This window comes from Diplotaxodon limnothrissa, linkage group LG6 (assembly GCF_057381915.1).
Source record: "Diplotaxodon limnothrissa isolate DT_005_m linkage group LG6, D_limnothrissa_male_GT1.1, whole genome shotgun sequence".
NCBI lineage: Eukaryota > Metazoa > Chordata > Actinopteri > Cichliformes > Cichlidae > Diplotaxodon > Diplotaxodon limnothrissa.
The window spans coordinates 36853643-36877233 of NC_140601.1; the positions used below are offsets into that span (position 1 = coordinate 36853643).

General features: G+C 39.9%; 2 protein-coding genes across 2 annotated transcripts; both read right to left on the bottom strand.

Moving 5' to 3' along the window:
- Window positions 1–11353: 11353 nt before the first annotated feature.
- Window positions 11354–18622, bottom strand: cpz (carboxypeptidase Z). Its single transcript, XM_085356367.1, has 13 exons — window positions 18353–18622; window positions 17853–17885; window positions 17150–17201; window positions 16661–16983; window positions 16344–16559; window positions 15561–15796; window positions 13973–14134; window positions 13453–13611; window positions 13236–13371; window positions 12975–13114; window positions 12583–12682; window positions 12281–12426; window positions 11354–12177 (listed from the first exon to the last, which is right to left on the bottom strand). Exons 1-13 carry the CDS (start codon window positions 18444–18446, stop codon window positions 11974–11976), a joined length of 2001 nt encoding a protein of 666 aa, XP_085212493.1. The 5' UTR covers window positions 18447–18622; the 3' UTR covers window positions 11354–11973.
- A 2329-nt stretch (window positions 18623–20951) lies between these two features.
- On the bottom strand, window positions 20952–22644 carry LOC146631139 (G protein-coupled receptor 26-like). Its single transcript, XM_085356368.1, has 3 exons — window positions 21900–22644; window positions 21603–21716; window positions 20952–21195 (listed from the first exon to the last, which is right to left on the bottom strand). Exons 1-3 carry the CDS (start codon window positions 22571–22573, stop codon window positions 20952–20954), a joined length of 1032 nt encoding a protein of 343 aa, XP_085212494.1. The 5' UTR covers window positions 22574–22644.
- Between the last annotated feature and the right edge of the window lie 947 nt (window positions 22645–23591).

Genomic DNA, 23591 nt, shown 5'->3' on the forward strand with positions numbered 1-23591 from the left:
TGGGTTACCAAATCTTCTTTGCCTATCCCAAACACCTTATTATGTGACCAACACAGCACTGGTTGAAGAATGGAATGCCATCCCACAGCAGTGATTGACCAAGCTGGTGATCGGCAGTGTATGTTTCTTCAACATACTACTAAGGCCCATGTTTGTTGAGTGAATAAAATGTTAAATTGCCACTATGTCTTGTATTTTTAGACTTCAATAATCCAATCCAATAAACTACAACAATCAAAAGTAAATTCCAGAATAAGCCATTTGGCATTGGCATTGAAGATTTGGCAAGTTGTTAGTGAGCACAACTCATGTACTCAACCGTGCTGCTCAACCCACAAATGCAGGGGAACTCCACTTCCTCTCAAAGGGGAAATAAAAAGGCAGTGGGGTATAAGAATTATTCCCAATAAAGCAAAAAGAAATAACTGACCAAACACAAATTTCCTTTGTTCTTCTGCTAAGTTTATTTGTGTGTTCATATATCCTGAACTCTTAAATGAGGACAGCCTTGTAGATGTTATTTTTGGGACTCTACCTACACAAATGAACTCTGGATAGACAAAACATATTACACATTTGTGTAGGAGGAGGAAATGGTCACTGAAAATCAGTGCGAGGTTGTTCTAAGTGATGGGAGTGGTATCTTGATGGGAGTGGTATCTTCCAGGATGATACTGTCCTATCCATAGGGAATTAAGGTTTACTGAATGGTTTCATTAGTATCAAAATTGTGTCAATTGCATGCTGTAGCTGTACAGTTATCAAATCCCAACCCTAATGAACACTTTCAGGAGATTTTGAACCAATGCGTGATGGTGCACACACTAAATGAGTGACTATACTTTGGAAAAACTATTTTTAAAAGTTTGGAAGATCTCCAGAGACTTGAAGGATCCAAAGAAACACTGTGGCCCAAGACTTTGCAAACCAATTTAATTTTTTTTATTTAATTTGTCATCTGTCTAGATCTTCAAACATACTTCTAGAGGATCTATAACAGGTAATGTTAAAAGTGTAAAGGTTTAACCTCCTAGGACCCGAACTCTTCCACAGCATGCATTTTTAATTTCTCTTTGATATTTGGGCATATTGGGGCCCGATGAATGTTAAAACAAAGAATTACCAGATTTTTTTTTTTTACCTTATTTTTGTTTTTAAGAAAAATAAGAGCCACATATGAGGATATTCGTTTAAAATTGCGATAGAACAGTAGCAGTGTAATGTCCTCGTAAGTGGATATCAGGCCCTTGTAGAGCAAAATTGAGTATTTTGGTCTAAATAACCCAAAATGTGATGTCCACATATGTGGACGCCAGGTCCTAGGAGGTTAAAGCTGATTTGATAAACTGTACACTGGATAAGCCCAGCTGCACATTTTATTTTTATTTGTGCAACTCCTTTTCTTTTCGATACGTTTTAAATAGCGTCGTAGCGTAGTATAGTAGTAGGTTTATTCTAAGTGTAATAAAGCTAATTTAAACATAGGAAATAGCTTGGCATCATCACCGCCACCAGGGCTATTTGTGTGCTCAGTGATGCTGACTATGTGCGTTCAGTGGTGCGTTCACATACTCTTGCATGACAGCTAAAGTAGCTCCGTCTAACGGCACTGATGTTTCCTGCCATTTGCCTTTAGGGCTTTTCCTCTTTCTCTGCCTCTTTCTAGCTGACTTTTAAAGTGTTTTTCTGTTTCGTTCTCCCCGAGGAAATATGATCAACAAAGCCTAGCTTTAGAGAGAGCAAGGCCAATGATCTTAGTGTCTGTTTAGTGCGTTATCATGGCCCTGCCAAAGGCTTTGGCCAGTTTACATGTCATTCAGTAAAAGTCAGGTTGGGTTGAGAATAAGTGAAGCAGAGGTTTAAACCATTATACCTCGAGTTCCTTTTGTGAAATAAGGCAAGAAAAAGCTGCATAGATGTGAAAAAGAAAGTCGAAAAAAATCGAAATTCTGAATTAATCAGGACATTCACAAGTGGAAAACCAATCAAGACAGCTACCAATCTTCCCAGGAGTGGACGTCCCAGCAAATACACCTCAAGGTCAGACTGTGCAGTGCTCAGAGAAATCTCCCAAAAGCTACGTCTCAGACTTTATAGGCCTCAGTTTGTGTGTTAAATATTCAAATCCATGACAACACAATTAGAAAATCTGCAAGAAGGTATGGTTTGTTGAAAGCTTTGCCAGGAGAAAGCCTATTCTCTCTAAAAAGAGCATTGCAGAATAGCATAAATTTATGAAGTTGGATATGTACACACCACAACACTTCTGGTACTTCTTTTCTTTGGATGGAGAAGATCAAAGTGGAGATGTTTAGCTATAAATGCCGAGCAGAAACAAGGTGTTGTGATGGTTCAGTCAAAGTTTAGACTTTAATCTGACTGAGTAAATGCCTGCAAACCTCAACAAACTAAAGTAACGTTATAAACGAAAGTGGAACAGGATTCTTCTACAACGATATTAGAGACAAATAAAGCTAGAAAAGTTCTATTTCAAGTCACTGCAGCTAAAGGTGGTTCTTGAATGATGGGGGCACTTAGTTGTTCAAACAGTGTTTTTGCGCTGGCATAGATTTTATTAAATAAATAACAATTCAGTGTAATATGTGTTTAAACTGATGTATTTAAATAATATCAGAGATGTATTGTTTAAATACATATGTGGTTGCATTTAAATAATTTTAGAAACTTGGCAAAGACCAGATTAGGGTCTTTACCAGGTTCTAACGATTTTGTTACACTGTTGATTGTATTAAATCAAATGTTTTTTCAGTAAACACGCTTGGGTTTACTATTTTACAGCAATGTATAATAATAGCAAAAAATACCGCATGGTCTACATCTCAACATTGCATAAGGAATAAATGGGACAACCACTTGAGCAGAGGAAGAAAAGGAACACCAGAGGCCTCGGGTTAACAACCACTTAATTCAACTGCATTTTACTTCACTACTTCCCACAAAACCAAAAACTAAAGGTTACAGAAAAGATGAAAGAGGAAAAAAAAACTGTTTTACCTGAATGGTGCAAAGGCCAGTTCTCAGCACTCCCTGAAAGGAGAGATACAAAAGATGTCTCTGCACACTGAACAGTCTCAAATGTTTAGTTCAAGTACTGACATTAATTTTGAATGACATTTCAACTTTAGCATTTGACTTCATCGCCCCGATTCAACATCAGACAGTGAATCAGACATATTTTAAAATATCTCGAGTGAATCTTTTGACTGATCATCCATGAGGACATTTTAGACACTGTAAGAACTCCACAATAAATAATCCCATTAGCCGGATGAATGGTCAGACAATTTTACCTCCATAAACTCTCAAATACACAAAAAAAAATCACCTTGATTTTGAATGCATTGAAGTGAAAAATAATTGCATTGACCTTTTTTTCTCCTCATTAGCTTTGCTCACTTCTACCCTGAATCATGATGAGTAATTCTAAAAATGCAGCTTTCCATATGGTTGCATCTTCCGCTTTTATATTTGTCTCTGTGTTTGTGTAGCTTTAGGGCATTTTCCTGACAGAGAAACAGTTAGAGTAGGAATAGTTTGGGGAAATTCTGTCTTCACATCTGTCTTATCTTCTGCCCAGCATCCTTTGGTAATGGTAAGTGTAATGGTATGTGTTGTTCCTCAACACTTCAGAGCAGGGCATTGTATTTAGTTCATGGCCCAGTTTAGTAAACCTTCTAATTTGTTAAAGTTCTGCAAATGAACATTCTTTTACATCAGCAATGGATCAGATGACCTCTTGTAGTGTGAAAGTTATCACTCAGGAGTTAAACGGCAGAGAATTCAGAGAATTACCACCCTGCCATAAAGTTTCACTTTTTACTGTAAGCCACTTTCAGCTCTGATTAACAAACTTGCACTGCCTGTCCAGCATCAAAAAGCAGATTAATGTAATGTAACTCCCAACCCCCACACTATTTCATTTTGGGCTGGAAAATGAAGTCAAAGGAGACTTGGCCACAGCTAGAGACCCGGCTCTTATCACCAAGGTAATAATAGCTATAAGCTGAATTTCTGGAATTACTTCTAACTAAAAGTTTGAGTATCTTTAATTTTACAGCATGAAAAACCTAGTCGTCACAACAAATATTTATCTATTTCATAGTATAAAGTCAGATGTGAGCACACAGCTTTTTCTCACATCATAAATTCGTAATTGTGCATGCTATCGGTCTGTGAGAAGTTGCCGACAGAAGTTGCCCTAGGAAATCGACATAATCACAAACAAATGGTGCATAGCTGTGTCACGTTTCACACATATTGTTGCTGCTTACGGCTACACCGCCCCAACCTCTGACCCCTGAGAAACAAGACACTGGTTGTTATGGTATAATTCTACAACAAAAGTATTATAGGAAAATGAAAAGCAGATACTGTCTCTTAACAAATCTTGAGCAATGAAAGCCAAGTTTCCGAGGAACACGCGAGATTTTTACAAGGAAAACCAGCGTCTCAATTTACTAAATGAATGTACAATACTGGAATTGTCACAATCATACACTGTAATTTTTATCTTGTCATATTAATGGTTTGAAATCACAGGAAGGTTTAAGATATAATCTCAACTTCCAAATACAGGACAGATTTAATGAGAGTGGTTTGAGAAAGCAGATGATGGGGGAAGCCCAGAAACTTTGTTTTTTTTAATTCCATCCTTTTAGCTTTTCCCTTTTATAGCTGTGTTCATAACAGTGAACAAAATCATAACATATAAAGAGAAGAATGAGGGGTAAACAAACTGACTAGTACTGAAACTGCCACTTGTTCAGCGAGCGTAAGCTGGCAAATTAGTTTTGGGGTCAGACCCCGAGTCTGTTCTATTGTCTGCCACAACACCAACTCGTCATGCTTCTGTGGAAAAAATCAAATAAAATAATAGCAGTCCAACAGGAAAGATCAGTTGATGTTTTAGTAAATCCGTGTGACGGGCATTGTTGAGGTCACAGATGGGTAGCCATGAGAGTGTTTTGTAAAGGAAGTGACTCAGAGAAATCTCTAAACGAGTGCTGCTCAAACAAGGTCTTGGTTGTCACACAAAACAGGTTTTGACTTGAGGGAGAAAACAGACACGTTAATAGGATGTTTCAGTTAATACCACTACAGCAGTTTCCTTTCACTGCAAGACATGGATAAGTCCTGCCGTGTAATTTTTATGGCATCAGGTGATACAGTAATCTTGAATAGAATGGAAAATGACAGTCACAGCAACAGCAAATGCTGTGAGCATATTTATGCATTACACTTGGATTCAACAAAGAATGAATCACTTACTAACACTTCCTATTACATCATCGCTGTTTTTGTAAACTGAGGAGCTGCTAGTTCAAGTCTGAACTGTTTTTTCAAAGTTTGTAATAATTTATGCAGCTTTTAATTCGAGCTTCTCTTTCCAGTGTCCTCTCTCAGTCACACTGAAGCATGCATACACCTCTTTCAGTTACTCGTGCACCCTGTAACCTACCACACACACACACACACACACACACACACACACACACACACACACACACACACACACACACACACACACACACACACACACACACACACACACACACACCTGTTCCTCTTCCCTTGCAGTGTGCAGTGGCAGGCCCGAGTCTGTAATTGCTGCCTCTGTGGCGTGGACAGACAGGCGAACTGGGGATTGGAGATGACACGCACCCATTATTAGTGGACCAAGTGCTGTTTTTGCAATTACTGAGGATTTGGCTGAACACGCTGAATCAGACTCTGGGATTCTCTATTCAGAAGCCATTTCAACTCCAACTGGCTGCACAGCTTCTGTTGGCCCCGGCCTAAACAGCACTGGGCTGGGCCTCTGTGCGGGCCTGAAAATCTGTTGTTCTGGGGAAACACATTTTGAAGAATATGAACTTGAATTTGTTTTACATTGTGTTTATTTGGTTATCCTATTGGATCTACCCTTTGACTGGAAAGCACTTATGGGTGAACTCCTGTAGTTGTTTTGTTTATTTGCTTTAGTGTGACTTGATCTGAGTTTTCTTACATTTTTATCTATGAGATAGCACCAAAAGGGCAGGCAGGCAGAACCACACAGAATTATGAAAAATACTTCAGAATAGGAGCACTGAACCTCTATTCTACCCATCTACCAACCTCTTATTTGCACTAAAGTGTTGTTTTATATGTTGGGCAATAACTGATGTAACAGAAGAAAAACTACACAATAATAAATAAATCTTCTTCTTTATTTATTTTTTTTTTTTTTGCTTTGCCTTTTATTTGTCAATTAAAAATACTTTTGGCTTTTGGAAAATGACTTGGAAAATGTAGTAAATAGATGCCCAGCACCTCTGAAGGTCACTTTAATCAGTCACTCCCTACAAGAAGTGGGAAGTAACTAAGTACAAAAATACTTTGTTACTGTACTTGAGTAGAATTTCCAGGTCTCTATAACATGTGACATCTATGTTTCATACATTTCATTATTTTTCATATTGTGAAATGTGCTGCAAAACAATCTGAGGTAGACTAACTGTGTTAAAGGTTGCATGAAGAATACTCTGCAGGTGAGTGCAGGACAAACAGGTTAGTTTGCTGCACTGTGATGGATTTCGATCAGCTGTTCACAGCCTGTACATTAAGAAAACCTGAAGCTTTCAATAGAAATTATTGTGCATTATGATTATTTTACCCACACTGAGACATTACAACTAATTTTAGGGTTCCCCACCTGCTGACTCTCACTTTGACCTCTTCCCTACACATTTTCCTGTTTAGAGGCAAAGTCACACTCTACAATGTAGGCAACAGAAAAGAGAGCTGTTATTTTATTTTCCTTATTTTTCTCTGCTCATGTTCTACTGATATAAGCCAAATACCTTTATTAAAATAAAAATGTAGGCTAAAATGAAGTTTGTATTTCTATCTACAAATAATATTTTAGTATTACATTAATATAGCACTAGGTTCAGTTGCCTTTGCATATAAATAAGTGGTAGGAATGTTCTTCAAGGAGCTTCTTTTGCTTTCTTACTTTGAATACATTTCAGAGCCGGTACTTTTTGACTTTTACTTAAGTAAAGAAGTCAAATCCGGACTTTAACACTAATATCTGTGCTTCTACTCAAGTACAGAATGTCTGTACTTTTGCCACCTCTGCTCCCTACGATACAGTATAATTCATCATTACTGATTTGGTAGAGACATCAAGCTACAAAACACCTGTCCCTTGATCCACTCATGAGCAGAAAGCACAAAATACAAGCGTAAACAATCACGATGATGGATGGTGAACCAGAACGATGTGTTCTGATGCATCTGCGACAAGTTCGTAACAGGTAATGTGTCCCGCATTGCAGCAAATAACCGTTTCCTGTCAATCTGAAAGGATAGTAAAACCGGGACATGTATTTTTGTTCTCAAAACCTTTAAGCAAATGTGGTACTTGACTGCTGACAGACAGATGTTATAACACTGCAGACTTAGTAGCACAAGTGAAAGTGTTAAACTAGAAACCCTGGAGATACTTGATATAAAACTAACTATACTAGAAGATTTTCTTCAAGGCACAAATCTGCACAAGCCACAATGCAGCACAAAAGTAAGCCTATCAGCAAAGCTAGCCAAAACAATTTGGTAGAGGGGTCCTAGACATACATATTAGTTCTGCCCAGCAGATCAGTAAGTGAGGGGGAACGACTAGAAGCCAGCCAGCCATTCAGGCATAAGGACAGCTTGAACTTGGCTAAGTCTATATGGCCTGGTTCTAGGGCTGACGTTGTGGCGGTTGTGCCAGCAGCCAGTGGCTGCTGCGTACCTGCAATCTCCCTGATGATAATGCAACATGGCAGCCCCGAGGGCAAAGCCCATACAACTTTCTCAGCCCTCTCAGAGTAATTGGTGACCCCTGAACTTGCCCTTCATATAAAAGGAGGGTAAAGGAGAGACAAGAAGAGGAGGGGGGGACAGGACAAGCGATAGTCAACGGAGACACTAGAAAAGGGGAGACAAGGTCATATGAAAGAAAGGAAGACAGAAGGCAAAAGAAAAGAAAACCCAAGAAGACATGAGCTGGGAGGAAAAGGTTAATCTCTTTTACTGTGGATAGTTTGAAAGTTCATCAGACACACAAAAGTCTGCAGCCCAGTTGTGCGTGTCCTATATTGGGGGCATAAGAGGAGACCAAACATTTCCAGTGTATTCTATAACTACATACTGTCTAATAAATAGTTACAGAAATCATGTTTTCTCATTTGTTTATTAGAGCTTTAACAGTGCTAAAGCAAGACTGCCACCAATTTTATTGGCATTTATTCGTATTTTTGGCGTATTTCACCAAGCCAGCAAAATAAAACTCTTCTTTCTGTTGTTTATATATCGCTATGTTATCATTGTTCTGTATGAGCTAAACCTTTTTGGCTATTTAGTCTCATTAAGCAATACAGAACAACAGGCATGTGTTTTCAGACTAACCAAACTGGAAACAATTGCTGGCTATCTGACTTTACAAAGCTACTTCAAGCACGGACTGCTTGATTCTTCACTGAATGTTCAAACTTTACTGTTTACTTAACTGTTGATATTTTACTTTGGGAGAATTGTAGAGATGCTACAACAAAGCTTTGTTGACAATTTTTCTTATTTAACCATGGGTGACCATGGTTAAATTTTCCCAGTGATGCCTACTGGGAAAATTATTAAGAAGAACTTAAACATCTCTTCCCCCCCCCCCCCCCCATCCCCATTTTCTTAACTGCTTATCTAGTGAATGCTGGTATACCTCAAAACTTATTTTTTTAAAGTGCTTGTTTTTTCATATTTACATGTTCACAAAAATCAAAAATAAAGAAAAAACATAGATAACAAAATTGATAAAAGATTAAAAGTATTTGAACAGTCTTTGTTTTAGACTTTGGTTTGAAAATATTATATTTATCTTTTTAAAACTTAAATCATGTAATCGCTTGTGATAGAAATGTTTTGGGTTTTTTGTTTTTTTAAAAAACCATCAACATAGAACAGAGACTGTGAGAAAAGACAAAAGATCCTTAACAGTCTCAGTGTCAAATGTGACAGCACTACCATCTGCCTATAGCCTAAATTGGGGGGGTTTTTTTGGTAAATTTGGTAATGTTCCCTTGTTTCTACAACTGTTTGTTTAACACATTACTAAAAATCGCCTGAAAATTTTTGTCTGTTACCAATTGTATCACACCAAGCTTACCACTAACCAGTTCTTTCAACCAAGTAAGTAAAGAAATGCGCTACAGGGCCTTTTTGTGTCCAGTGACTTGCAGACTGAGTCTTGTGTGTGTAGCATGGTTACTTGTGTTTCAGCTTGGCTCACTACAGACATTAATCTTCATAAAGTTCAAACTTCATCTGTATCAAAAACAATAATTAGAATCAAATTCATTTGAAATATCACTTAATTCTATGGGGTTTTTTCAACATTTGTAAAAAGATCATCCAGGAGGCATTACTTTTCATTAAAAATTATTTTTAATTGCATATGAGCAGTGCAATAATATATTTTTAACAAAGTTACGTGTAGGTACAAAAGCCTACATTTAAATAAAAAGAGCTTCAATCCAAATTAGTACTGCTGGTAAACTTATATACACATTGCATTTTGGGGTTACAAACTATGATTTAGAATAGCACAGCAACCTGTCACTTTAAAACATTATAGTGCATTTACTTGTTGCGGCTCACAGTTATGCATTTCAACACACAGCACAGTCTTAAGGAAGTGAGATATTTTTGGTCCCTCAATATGTCTATAAAGTTTACCCAAGGATCCCTATACTCCTCATCTCACCTCTTTATCTTTGGGCTATACATATTAGTATGTTCCATGGTATTCGTCACTCCAGCCCCGTCTGCGTGCATTTGTCTATGCAGTATGAATCCATTTGTCTCCACTGACGGAAAATAATTGCAAAGCAAACAAATCATCTCTGCCACATTGAGCAGGCCTCTACTCCTGGGGCTTAGCAGCTAGATAGCTATAGGAATGAAAGACTGACTGACGCAGAGGGAAAGGAAGGCGAGGACGAGAGCAGGATAGAGGAAGCTCAGAGCAAAGTGGTTTGGCATTTGCATTATATATGCAGAGTGTTAAAAAGTGTTATGTTGAAGAAACTGATGCAGTCAGATTGAAAGTGACTACATGGTGCACTGGGAAAGCCAGAGAAAGAGAGAGGGCCAGAGACCTTAGTGGAAGACTGCCAGCTGGAAACTCACTCCAGGAACATAAGGAGGAGGCATCTGGGAACACACCGCCTTGGAAAAAGAGAAAAAAAAAGATAATTAAAGCATGATGCAAATATGGCCTTTTCAAAAAGAAAACCTACATCTAGTATAACTGTGTTCTTGCTTTAATATCAGCAGCACGGTTCAGTGAGGACTCAGAAGAAGAGTGTTTCTAAAATCTACACAGCCCAACTCAGGTTGCTTCACTGTATTAGTATCACTAGTACTTACCATTTCTACTTTATAGGCTATAGGCCCGAACAGAAGAGCAATGGAGGGGAAGTGCACGCTTAAACAACTCTTCCCACAAAACCCACAATACTTCAACCAAACTACCCAGAGGTGAAAAGCATTTAACCTGGAAAGGGGAGAATTAAATCTGTTTTGAATTAAATATGCCTACAAATTGTTAGGAATTGCGCAACTTACCTCTGTGTGAACATAGCCTATATCACCTTAGAGTTTGCACCTGAAGGAAAGTCATGTGTCAAACTGAAAAATAGCATTGTTGCGCTGGGCTTTTCTCGCAGATACAAGTCAATAACTTGCCAACTGTCAGTTCACATTCTCCTTTCAGAAACGCAAAGAGTAATAATGTACGGAGCAGCTGGCAGCATTAACTGTGGTACTACATATATGACTACGGAGTTTGTTAGCAAAACAACTGTCGTTCAATGCTAAAAATCACAACAGAGCACCTGGATAAGGCGCAAGGATACAGGACGCACTTGCACACCAGCGCTACATGTTCTTCCGCTGGATAGCTTAAAAACATAAGAATAAAAACAACTTCACTGTGACAGCTTATCCTCTCTTCTGGGTATTCCTGAGATTCGCATGGAGCTTTAACTCAACGCAGAAAAATCAGAAAAATCAAAGTGTGGAAATTTAATTGAACTGTGAAATGTTTTTCTAACATTTAACAAATTACTAAACACTAGGATAAATAAATGTATAAACTCTTTAATGAAGAATACAAATGGACTTTACGCTAATTAGAGAATTCATTGTTGAAGTCGACGAAAATGCCATTATATGTTCTCTTGCGCCCTCTAGTGACATAATGCGAAAACCACTCCCCGAAGTTGATTCATTGAAACAAATGAGTGCCAGAAATATTCACTGTTTATTTGTTATGCTTGTGGGGGAAAAGCAAGGCTTTCTACAGTTTTGAGATGGCACAGTGTTGCTGCTAATCCAAGCTCTATGTCACATGCTGTTACTGATCCAGTGGGCTTACATTTTTTGTGTATTGTATGAAATATGGATAAATGTTACAAGAAATTTACTTGTACATGCCCATAAAAAAATAAACATAACAAATCCCAACTCATTTTTTAATGTACACAAATGTGTGCAGATGCAGTGTTGTAAAACTGTAAGCAAAATATCAAGTCCCATTTCTTCTATTGTGTTCTCTATTGTGATGAGGTTTTAGGGAATGATTGTGGCATCCATATTTCATTCATTATTCAGTAAATGCTGCTTCAAAGCAATGCTGCCCCCAAATCTCACTCACAGCCCAAAATTAAATGTGTTGCCCCTTGGAAAAAATGCTAATTCACATCCTTACAGGAAGTACTGCAATGTGTTCAGTTACTGCTGGTTAGTGTCACAGCTCCTGCTACATAAACGCCTCTGAGAACACCAGTGGGACTGGATGTAAAATGGTCCTTCACCAGTCTCCTTATGTGGTGGAGGTGGTAATCAGGATCTTTATTGTCCCAAATGTGTCTACACATTTCTCAGCAGCCAGGTTGGAGGTGAGATACCAGACTGGGAGAAATAGTTCCACCACCATGGTTTTTCCTCCCTCTCTCTCCCACTATCACCCACATCTGGATCCCTGTATTGCTCAAACTGGTTGTAGGGGTCAAATCGATCCCATGTGTCTGATGTGGGGAAGAGGTGGTCATCAATATCGGGCTCCACGGGAACCTGGATGCAGGACATGAGTGAAAATGTTAGAGCAGAGGTGAGGAAGGAGGTAATATTTAAAAGAAGGTGGTACAGAGGGTACAGCGGGACTTTGAAGACAAACCTTCTGCAGGACAAAGTCAACACGTCCAGCCTTGCTCATGGTGTGAGGCAAATAAACTCTCTTGCTGACCTTGGAGTATCCTTTGGCTGTGGCTGTCACGATGTGAGTTCCAGGGTTAAGCAACCTCCAATAGTCTCCATCTTCAGCTGGAAGAAAGGCAATAAGTAGACGCAGAACGGTGGGAGGGAAAGTGAAGAAAGTTAAAAGAAGAAAATCAGTAAAATGTGTATTGTCTAAGGTTAATTTACACATTTACAAAACTAAGACTCCAACACATCAAATACTGACATAGTTATGTATACCTGTGGTGACATCTTTTCTAACACCCCTGATGGAAATTGTTGCATCTTTTATTCCATTACCATTACCATCCTTAACTATTCCCTTTATTCCTCTGTGGACCTGTTTAGAGAAAAGGAATACAATGGCAAGATTTGTCAAGCGTAGTTTTTTCCTGAACAGAGTAATTATCCATGCGTTCAACATTATAATTTAGCAATTCACTTACCATCGATGATTTATAGTATAGTATAGTATAGTATAGTATATATATATATATATATATATATATATATATATATATATGACATATAGATTATGAACATGCTACTATATCTTGTTTAACTTTGAAATATTATTATTTGAACAGATATTTCTTTTTATTCACAGTTAAGAAAAAAAAAGTGGCACTTACAGATTCAAGAAAACTGAGGAGAGCTTCTTTATTCCTCTTCCATTCTGGGTAAAGCTCAGCCTCTGAGGGGAATTTGTCGCATCCAAGCTCCACGGTTATCTCAAGACAGTTAGTGTGTAAATAATTAAAGTCTGACATACCTGCAAAAAGTAGGAGAGGTGCACACATTGTGGGAAACTTGGGGGAAAAAAATTTACGCAAAGAAGTTTGATTTATGTCTTTTGCTGTGAGAATTAAGGAGTGGAGTTAAAAGTATCTCACCACCAGCAAAACTGTACCACAGTGCCCCATTGATAATCCCCCGAGTTCGATAAAAGGAGGCACCACACCTCTCTGTGTCATTGTTTGACATAGTGGCATGAGCATCGGCATATGTGCGAGCCAGCTGCTTGAAGACCTGAGCATTGGCAGATTATTGGCCAAGGTAGACATTGATTGTTATTAGAAATCTGCTATCTATAAAATTCCACTCCCCTACCTGTTCATCTGGAGTGGGGGAGAACATCCGCTCCTCAAGAGGATGTCTAGAGTAGTCAAATGGATAGGAGATCACCAGATCCCCTCCGTGGAGGCTGGCAGACTGAACGAAAGGCAGAGACCTGACCCACTTCATCACTGCGTAAGTCTCTGGTGCCACCTACAGTAAAAAGAAAAGATTGAATCATTTTTGGAAGCCAATATGAAATAACTGCTGGAGATTATTTCTGGTAATTGTTAGTAAATTAGTACTACCTTCTTAAGTCTTGATGCATGCTCAATCATCCATGTACAGAAATCCTAAAAAGTTGCTTCTGGTCATCTGGATGTAGCATTTTCAGTGTGAGAAACTAAAACTGCTAGTTTCAGTCATTATGCAAATGTTCTGGTAATAAGTTTGGGGAAACCTGCAGTCCGCTGGGACTGAAGAAGTCATTTGGATGACTGACAAAACGTTTCTGCCACTGAAAAATCTCTACGTCCAGAGGAACAGAGTCAACTTTCTGGTACTGCCTTCTTACCTTCCCAAACCAGTATGCGTCGGGAATCGGGATGTGGTCAGTACGGTAGTGCCTGCTGCGTCGATTCCGGTACAAGACAGACGTAAGGTCCGGAAAGTTCCGGTTCAGGTCAATATTCTGGGCATTGGTTCGACCATTGGTCCAACCATTCAACAAGTGACCCTGAAACATTTAGATTCACACTAAAAGCATTAAAATGTGTAAGGCTGCTGAGACTGATGACAACATTAACTGTAACGATGTCATGTCCAGACATTAGTAGGTGCCGTGACTATATTAAGAGCAAGATATTATGATTATTAGTCAGGAATCCAAGAAGGAACATGTTAGACTATGACTGTTAATTCTATTGTTAACATGAAGACAAAATCATATATCCGTCAAGAGAAAGAGTAGCGAATAGAAGCAGAAACCATTAAGTCTTAAACATAAGATGAGATGAGATAAGCATTATTGTCATTGTAAGCACAACCATGCAATAAAATTGGAATGAGCACAACAATTTCTTTATCTCATCCAAATAATCAACAAAGTTATTTTTTTGGATTATTTAAATTGTTACATGCTGTAAACATTTATGTATATGTGTCCATATACAGAACAAATATTTCAACATTCTGTTTTAACTCTCTCTCTCTCTCTTTTTTAAATAAATACAAATGGAAAGTTACCACACTACATGCAGTACATAACATTTAAAATATGGTCATATTGATATAAAATGTGTGATACACTCTAAACTGTCATTTGTATTTAAATCATGCTCTCTGGATAAATCACTCAGAGCAGTAAATGTGTTTGTGGGTGCTGCTGTATTTAAATTACTGCACAGTACATGCAATGACAATGGCAGTTCTAACAGTGGACTTCATAATCTTTTTATCAATCCTGTATCAAACAGCTGATACACACATTAAAGCATGGAGACAGTCAGTGTATTCTTTTTATGCAGAGGCACAACATCAAGGCTGCATGCCTATGCAACATTTCAAATAAATGTTCCACCACCAGTGTTGTTATTCCGAGTATTCATTAAGAGATGCCAGCACAGAAGTCTCGCCATGTTTGAGAATCCAGCATAATGCATGCCAGAATAAACAGAGCTCAGAGACTTCTACAACTGCTCAACGGGCTAGATAAGTGAAGCAAGGTACATGCAGATTTCCCACTGCCAGCTATGATATGTATGCACACTTAATTTCAGAAATGTTGAAACCCTGGCAAATTCAAATCAAAGTTTATGCATTTGTCTGGGAGTAGGTGGACTTGCCCTGGGCAACAAGACTATGTAGACAGACAAGCAGACAGGCTGACAGAGAAAGAGGTAGGAGGTGGAAGCCTGGAGTCATTTCGTAGAGCTTCTGTGCTTACACGGTTATGTATTAAATAGTTAAAAGTTTCCTCTTAGGTTTCAAATTTCACAGTCCACAATCCACATTGAAAAGCTCTGTGCATTAGCTGTTCTTAGCAGATTGACCCACTCTTCCACCTTCACACCTGAAGCTGAGCAGACTAAATAGACCAAGATCAATTAATAAATTGAGATCGGATAATGACAGTTTGTCTTTTTTCTGTTAACAATATTTACTTCATGGTTGATGAGCTCCGGGTCATTGTTATCCTCTACCTCTGAGGCGGCTAGCTCATAGCCATCGGGGTTCATGGAGGCTAGAATATGGATGCGAGTGGTGTTGATGATGGTCTGAATTCTTTGGTTTCCCAGGATATATTCCGAACACAGGTACTGGGCCAAATAGATGAGCAGCTGGCGGCCCAGCACTTCGTTGCCATGCATGTTGCCCACCAACTTGATCTCTGGCTCTACTACAGTTCATGGACAGAAGTGCAAATCATTAAATCTGCATTCTCTTATTTATTTTTTTAAACTTTTGCCATTTTGAGCAGAACAAGCAATAAACACAAATCAAATTATGTATTTAGGTAGTTGTTCTGATGAATTTAATAAATGTGTGTGTATGTTTAAACAACCTAGGAGGGGAGGGGGTCAAAATAACCTTTCAGGTATGTTTGTGTCAATTATCTACTTTTAAAGAAAGCACCTGGCTTGTTAGCTGACACTATATTGAGAATATATATATTTAGTGTAGAAAATCTAAAGCTAGAAACAATTTTAAGAGGGCTAATATAAAGCCAAACGAATAAAGATGAGTAAGGGATCTTGCATTTAAGACATCAAGCTAAATAATGGTAAAACCCTGCAGAGCTGATAGGAGGTGCTATTCGCTGATAAGATCACAAATAGCAATGCTGTATGTAAAATATCTGACCATTTGTTTTCCCCAAGTCTTAGAGAGGTAAAACCTTTTTTTTTAAATAACATCATACATTTGCATTAACCTTCCTTACTCACATAGCTCATGTTGTCCTGGGTTGTTGGTGAACTCAATCACCAGTAGATCCCTGCCCTCAGTGCTCCGTCCAATGCTGTAGACGTGGGAGATATGAGAGCACTTGGCTGCTGTTCTCTTCAGGATGCTGTACATCTGTGCATTGGAGGTGTAGGTGAACTGAATGATAGTACTGGGCTCCTGAGGAGAGAGACTGGACAGTGCTTGCTCCTGTCTGGCTGGAGGAGGGACACCAAGATTTAGGGGAAGCCAAGAAGAGTGCTTCAAAAGAGCGTCAGACTTACTCAGGCAGTATACAGTGCATTAACATGACCTTTACCTTTCAGCCCTGCCAGAGGATCAAAGCAGCCTTCTTGGTCACTGGCAAAGAAGCGGTCACAATCCAGGAAATAAGGCCAGGCCATCTCAATGGCCTCAAAGGCATGTGTGCAGTCCTTCCTCAGTGCCTCACATGTGCTCCGGCAGGGTTTGACCATCTTGTCATCTCTGCAGGGTGAGGCCAGTACTGAGCAACCTACAAGACGAATCTCAGGGGAGCACTCCCCAATCAAAAGGCCATGGATGACACTTAGGAGGAGGTACTCTGCCCCTGACTCTGCCTCCAAACGAGTCCGATGACCAAGGATGTTAGGGAATATGGTTCTGGATATAATGTATACATGATTTTTAACAGCATGATTTACATCAACATGTAAAACAATAAAAACAAAAAAAAAACAAAAAAAAAAACAAAACAGCACCTTATGAGACCGTTGTGTAGTTACAGTTTTTGTTGGCACAGATTTCTTGGCCAAGCCCTGTTACTTACCTAGAGTATTCCATATCATTACAATAGCCCAGGTTCAGCTCTGTGCATTTAGCTGTTGGAGCAGAATAGATGTAAAGAAAGATAAGGAGTCAAAAAGAGGACACACATGGTTTGACTAAATCATTATTTTTAAGTATTCTTTACATGTTTTTTTCCCCGCCAGTGCTCAAATATAAAGACTATACTGTAAATCACATATTTACAAGTAGTTTGAAGATAATGCCTTATCTCTTTGGATACAGTTCATATGGATTACATGGTTTGAGTTTTTCACCAGCCTTCAGAGCTCTGATGTTGTATGATTATGTGCCATTAGCCCTGACTTGTTATGACTTGTTCACTGTCTCTTGGATGAGAGTCAATGGGACTCACATTTTTTCTTGGGGGGGGGGAAGCACCATTTGCTTTTATAAGATTTTGTGGGAAAACTGCTAATTTGTCTGATATAGTACCTCATCACAGAATAGACAAGCACAAATCCTCCCATACAGGCTGAGCCTTGGTACTGCATTTTTTTTTCTTTATGTCAGAGATTACAGATCTGTCTCATCTATCTGGAGCAGATGCATGCTGCATCTTCTAGGTACAGCTCTTCTGTTTTACCTGACTCAAAGGTCAGGCCATGCTCCACGGCTAGGTTTACCCAATCGTTATTCAATCCATGCAGTTAAAAATTTGTCCAGTAAAAAAAAAATTCACATACGTTTTTCTTCATATGCACTGTTGCTGCATCTTCCTGTGAAAAAAATAAATAATACAAACTCAAAAATATATAAACATCGCTCATTGAACGCTAGATGGAGACATCGTAACAACAATCCAAAGAAGAAACTCCATTTAAAATCACCGTTTATTCAGAAACAAACAGCAGCTGGCCATGAGTCTGTCACACACATTTATTCTTAAATCTCCCTTACACGTCTCTGCAGAGTCTAATTTGGCTATTATGTAATAAAACTGAGAAATATGCAGACTAAAAAAGCGCCTATTAGCTGTCTCGAAGCAGAGAATTAAAATGAATAGGTAGGCCTTAAAATTATTTGAATTAGTATCCGGGTAACTTAACATCGGAAGTCGAAAGCAGTCTATCAGCTAAACCGTGTGGACGTTAAGTTACATGGTTTAACTCCCACGGACTCTAAGCATGCATCACAGGTTTGGGTTTGCACGGTACGCGTATTTGTTTGGACCAGATGACCTTACCTAAATACTCGTCTCCTGGATGGCAATTCTGCTGCGGGACGCACAACGAAGTTTTCGCCCAGAAAAGAAACATTACCAAAAGTCCTAGCTGCATGTTGGAGTGCTTTGCGCTGCCAGAAAATTCGGTGTGTGATGTGGCAGTGTGTGTTTGAAGCTGCCACTTTTCGTTTTCTATGCTGGATGATAATTACCACCCACAGGACGGAAACCTCCTTCCTTTGTTTTATCGGTGCATCCCTGACCTGTAAAAACTGAGGCGAACCAGGAGCGCGGCTGTGCCGATCATATTTCACTGCACAGAGTGCTGTGCGCGTATGTGTGTGTATGTGGGGTGTGGGCACGAGGAAGAAACGTGGCTTGTGGGGGTGGGAGTAAGAAAAGTTTGTGTCTCTGCCTATTATTTGACATAATAGCGCTGCAGAGGCTGTTCACACACCAGTGTATGGATAGATTTGCACCATTAGGGTATCTGAAAATCTTCACCGACCTTCGTATTCCCGGCTTTGGTAAGAATAATAAGCCATTACCAAGCTGTAACAGGGATTTAAGTATTTAGTATTTATTTATTTATTGTCATTGTCAAGAACAATGAAATTGCGTTTGGGGCTTCCATACAACCCAAAAAAAAAAAGAAAAAAAAAAAGAAGAAAATAATAAATACCCCTTAAAACCCAAGTGTACATATTTAACCCAGTGTGACTCCAATGCAATAAGACAATCCTTAGCAATAATGTTCGTAGAAATTCAGACAAAGACCTGAGAAACATGACAAAATACAACAATGCAACCCATTCAATATTATTGTACTGTGAGATATGATATCAGATATGATAGTTATCTATTTAAGAAAGGGGGGGGGGGGGGCAGGAGGGGGAAGAGAATAAAGATATGATGCACCAATGCAGACCAGTTCATTGCTATTAAGAAGTTGGATATGGTTATTGTCCGTGAGAGGGGGGCAGAGAGTTCAGGAGCCTCACAGCCTGTGGATACAGGCTGTTGGCCAGTCTGGATGTTCTGGCCTGTATAGACCTGTACCTTCTCCCTGAGGGCAGCAGATGGAAAAGGTGGCGCGCAGGGTGATGTTGGTCCCGCAGGATACTGTGCACCCTCCTCAGACAGCGAGTGGGGAAGATATTACTGATCTCTGGCAGACTTGTTCCAATAATTCTGCCAGCTTCTTTCACCACCCGCTGGAGTGCTTGCTGATCGGCCTTGGTGCAGCTGGGGAACCACACTAGAAATCCATACGTCAGAACGCTGCTGATGGCACAGTTGTAGAAGTTCAACATCAGAGATCTGGGAATGTGTGCGCTCCGCAGTCTCCTCAGGTAGTAGAGGCGCTGTTGGGCCTTCCGTACAACTGAGGTGATATGGTTGCCCCAGGACAGGTCCTCGGTCACAGTTACCCCCAAGAATTTAAAACTGCTCACCCTCTCCACCGCCTCACTGCCAATGAAGAGAGGCAGATGGTTGTTATGACCCCTCTTCCGGAAATCTACAATGATCTCCTTGGTCTTTTTGGTGTTTAAGACCAAGTTATTGTCGTGGCACCATGACTCTAGTTGTTGCACCTCTGTCCTATAGTTTGTCTCATCATTGTTGGATATAAGTCCGAGCACTGTAGTGTCATCTGCAAACTTAACAATGAGATTGGACGCGCAGGAGGAAATACAGTCATGGGTGAAGAGAGTGTATAGCAGAGGGCTCAGAACACACCCCTGAGGGGCACCGGTGTTGACCACAAGGGTGGAAGAGGTGTTCTTACCCACTCTGACACTCTGTCAGTGCTTAGCAGCAGTTTCCATGGGCTTAAGAGGTAGCAGCAAAAGATTCAAAAATAAGTATGATAGCTTCACAAGATTCTAGATCACAGGTTTCTAATTTTTTCGTTTAACCGTTCAATATTGGATACTTCTTGATTTTTATGCATGAACAGAGACACGTGGAAATATAAGTTTAAAATATGTTCAGTTCATATCAGTTAATAAAAGATCACGATCATAATATTTGACTCACTAGTCTAGACTGATGCAGTATTGCAGTATACACTCACTTTAAGTACTCAAATAGAAGACTCGATTTTCATCTGTGGCAGTGGAGTTTATTTTTGAAAGTGCTCTGATATAACAATTTCACACATCTTCTTTGTATCTATTTTTGCACTCTATTTCAGTCATTAACACAAACAAAATGTAAGCATAAAACAATAATAAATGAGCAAATGGACAAATCCAGTGTTATCACACTTTATAGATACATTTCCACAGTACTAAACATGTTGCAGTTTTCATGTGGTTGTGCATCTCCAGGCAAACTAATGAGCCCTATGGAAACAGCAATCTGTAGAGGCTGAAAAGGCTTCGGCACACATCGGACGTGAGAGGTGCCGTTCAGTATGAATTGTTATGTGTCCTTCACAGCTCTCCCAGTGGAAAATAATGTTCCTTTAACAGTCACATGACACAGTTCTTTGTTAAAAAGTCCTTGAGCAAGGCATTGACTTCTTTCAATCTGCTGACCTTTTTGACTTTAAAGACTGTGACCTTTTACAAAAAAGATCAAAGCATTAAATCATTTAAAAATGACCACATCAAGCTCAAGTAATCCTGGCAAGACAGCTGTCATCTGTGGTGTCAAATGTGTTGCTTGCACTGGTCACAGACAGTAAGTAGTGATCTTTTCCTACAACTCGGCTGATAATACTAACCAGGACCTTCCTGTACTGCTGCCGCAGAAGACAGTAGACGAATGGGTCACTGGAAGCCTTGGCATAGAACAAGCATTTGGTGGCAATGCCCCAGTAACGAGGGATGCGCACAGAGGGCAACAACTCCACCAACCTGTGGGAGTAAGACAGAAAAAGTAAATTCCACTTCCCCGGATGTGTATTTATAGCATGGAAAGTTATGGAAACAACAAAAGGCATCTGTTGCCTTCATGGGGGTTCTTCCCCTGTTATATTGGTTCAGAGGCAAGTTGTTTTATATTTTTACTGTTCAAATAAAGGGTCTAATGCAATCCACTGCAACATTCATACAATGAATGAAACCTTATTAGGGCTAATTATGATGCTGTGTTACAGAAGTAATGACTCAACTTTAAGGAAGATGTATACATTCTAGATATATTCGCGACTTAATATTATAAAATATAGAAGACATTCACATTTTAAAACAAAGTTCAGTCAAATGTCACAACGGACTTGGTGCCATGCTGCCATTCCACTTAACTACACTGGAAGGCTTACCTGGTGATAACATATGGTGAAAAGCAGAGGATGAAGGAGCCAATGAAGACGCAGATCTTTTTAGTGGCGCGCTGCTTTCTCTTCTTCCGTTGCGCTAGGCACCTCTCCTTCACACTGATAAAAAAAACCACATTAATTTCTGACATTAATAATTAATAAACTCATTAACATGTTACCTAATATTACGCAACCGTTTTTTTCAGTATGGCGTAACTGGTAGAGATTTATTTTATCCAATTAAGCTGTTTTGAAATCAGAGGCATGTCAAACGTTTTTTTTTCAAAGAAAACACTCTACCTGGGGTGGATATCAACCAACAGAAGCAAAGTCTGCACTGTAATTACATCTATCCTCTTGCAGTGTGACTTAGCCACTCTCAAAACTTTCAGGTAAGCGAAGCACAAGACGAGGAGGCAGAGCGCAAAGCTGCTACCGTGGAACAGCGCTGTGAAGGTGGCGTAGATTCCCAGCTGAGACACCTGGTCCAAGTCCAGGTGAACTGTGCATGAGGCGTAAGTGTAGCTGTAGCCTCCCCAGTTCATCATCAGCTGAGTGAGAGAAAAGATGAGAGAGTGAAGCCAGGAGTAGGCCACGATCAGAAAAGCGTCCCTGTAGCGCATCTTGCTGGAGTATCTCAGAGGAAATACTACCGCTATCCACCTGTCCATGCTCAGCGCCGCCATGCTCAGCATGGCATTACTGGTGATAAAAGTCTCGGCAAAGCTGACGACGTGGCAGAACAAGTCCCCCAAGGGGTTTGCGCCACTGACCACCCCCAGAAAAGTGGCAGGCATGTTGATAATACTGAGGAGGATGTTAGATAAAGAGAGATTTATCATAAAGATTCCTGGTACATGGGCTCTTAAATCGCTGCTCTGAACGAAACATAGCAGTACCGACAAGTTGGTCAGCAGAGAAACAACAGCTATTATCACAATGGACACTTCCAGAAGGAACTCCGGTATGCTCATATCTCGTGGTTCGTGTTAGCAGCAGCTGTGGGGAGGATGTTATGGAGAGTCCGCCATGCTCTCTCCTTTTGCCCCCCACCAGCTATGACGGATAGTCATTGCCACGTGCCAGACGCGCACTTGTGAGCCAAGCAGAGAGAAAGCGCTGTCCGGTGCTGAAATGCCTCAACAAACCTTCACGTCAGTGTTGAGATAAATAACTTAAAAGTTGTTTAAGATTTCTAGGAACTCAAATACTACTGATCGCGCCGATTTCTCCACTAATGACAGTAGTTTAGTCCAAATTGAAGAGCTGAGCAAAGGATAACACGAGATTGCCGGGTGGTCTCAGCGCTTACTCGCGATCATGCGCACTATCCGGCGCCTCCTCTCTCACTGGCAATGCCGTGCGCCCTGCACGTGCGGTCGGTGACTGGCTCATGTGACGCTTGAACAATATCCATGCGGGCAAGAGTTAATGTGAGAGATGAGGATGTTGTGTTTGCATCCAGCTCTAAGTTTTTATCCCAAAAGAAAAGCTCAGCTGTGCTGTGCTGTCTGTAACTATGGAAGGAGAGCAGAGCTTTTCGTGTGTGTGTGTGCGCGTGTGTGTGTGTGTGTGAAAAGCTTGACTCATCCTAACCACAGCTGCTTCATGCCTTACTCTAACCTTTTATTCTAGATATGAAACACATACTCACCTTATAATCGAATGACCTGCCTCAGCAAACAACCCTTTGTCACCATGATGTAACTGTGAAAGCAGATTTGGGTCCCCATAACATGAGTAATATCGGGACCACACACACATGCACACACACACACACATCTCCATAGCAACAGAAGATCTCTGGTGTCTTCATCACTCTTTGAACTTCATCTTACTTAGCACTGATTTGTTTTTGATTTGTCCTCAAATACCTTCAAGAAGTCATTTGCCACCGCATGTTCATTTAAGTACACTTCTTGAAAGCATCATATGCTGTGTTACGGATCATATGGATTACAAAGGCAGGTTGAAAGGACAGAAGAGCTGGCA

Excerpts from the sequence above, each read along its gene's own strand:
- cpz (XM_085356367.1), bottom strand. The coding sequence starts at position 18,446 with ATGCAGCTAGGACTTTTGGTAATGTTTCTTTTCTGGGCGAAAACTTCG. Across the intron at positions 17,886-18,352 it reads TCCAGGAGACGAGTATTTAG|GAAGATGCAGCAACAGTGCA; the intron begins GTAAGGTCATCT and ends TTTTTTTCACAG. Across the intron at positions 14,135-15,560 it reads CGGAGCTCATCAACCATGAA|GGTCACTTGTTGAATGGTTG; the intron begins GTAAATATTGTT and ends TAAATGTTTCAG.
- LOC146631139 (XM_085356368.1), bottom strand. The coding sequence starts at position 22,573 with ATGAGCATACCGGAGTTCCTTCTGGAAGTGTCCATTGTGATAATAGCT. Across the intron at positions 21,717-21,899 it reads TTGGTTGATATCCACCCCAG|TGTGAAGGAGAGGTGCCTAG; the intron begins GTAGAGTGTTTT and ends TTTTTTTATCAG. Across the intron at positions 21,196-21,602 it reads TCACCATATGTTATCACCAG|GTTGGTGGAGTTGTTGCCCT; the intron begins GTAAGCCTTCCA and ends TTACTCCCACAG.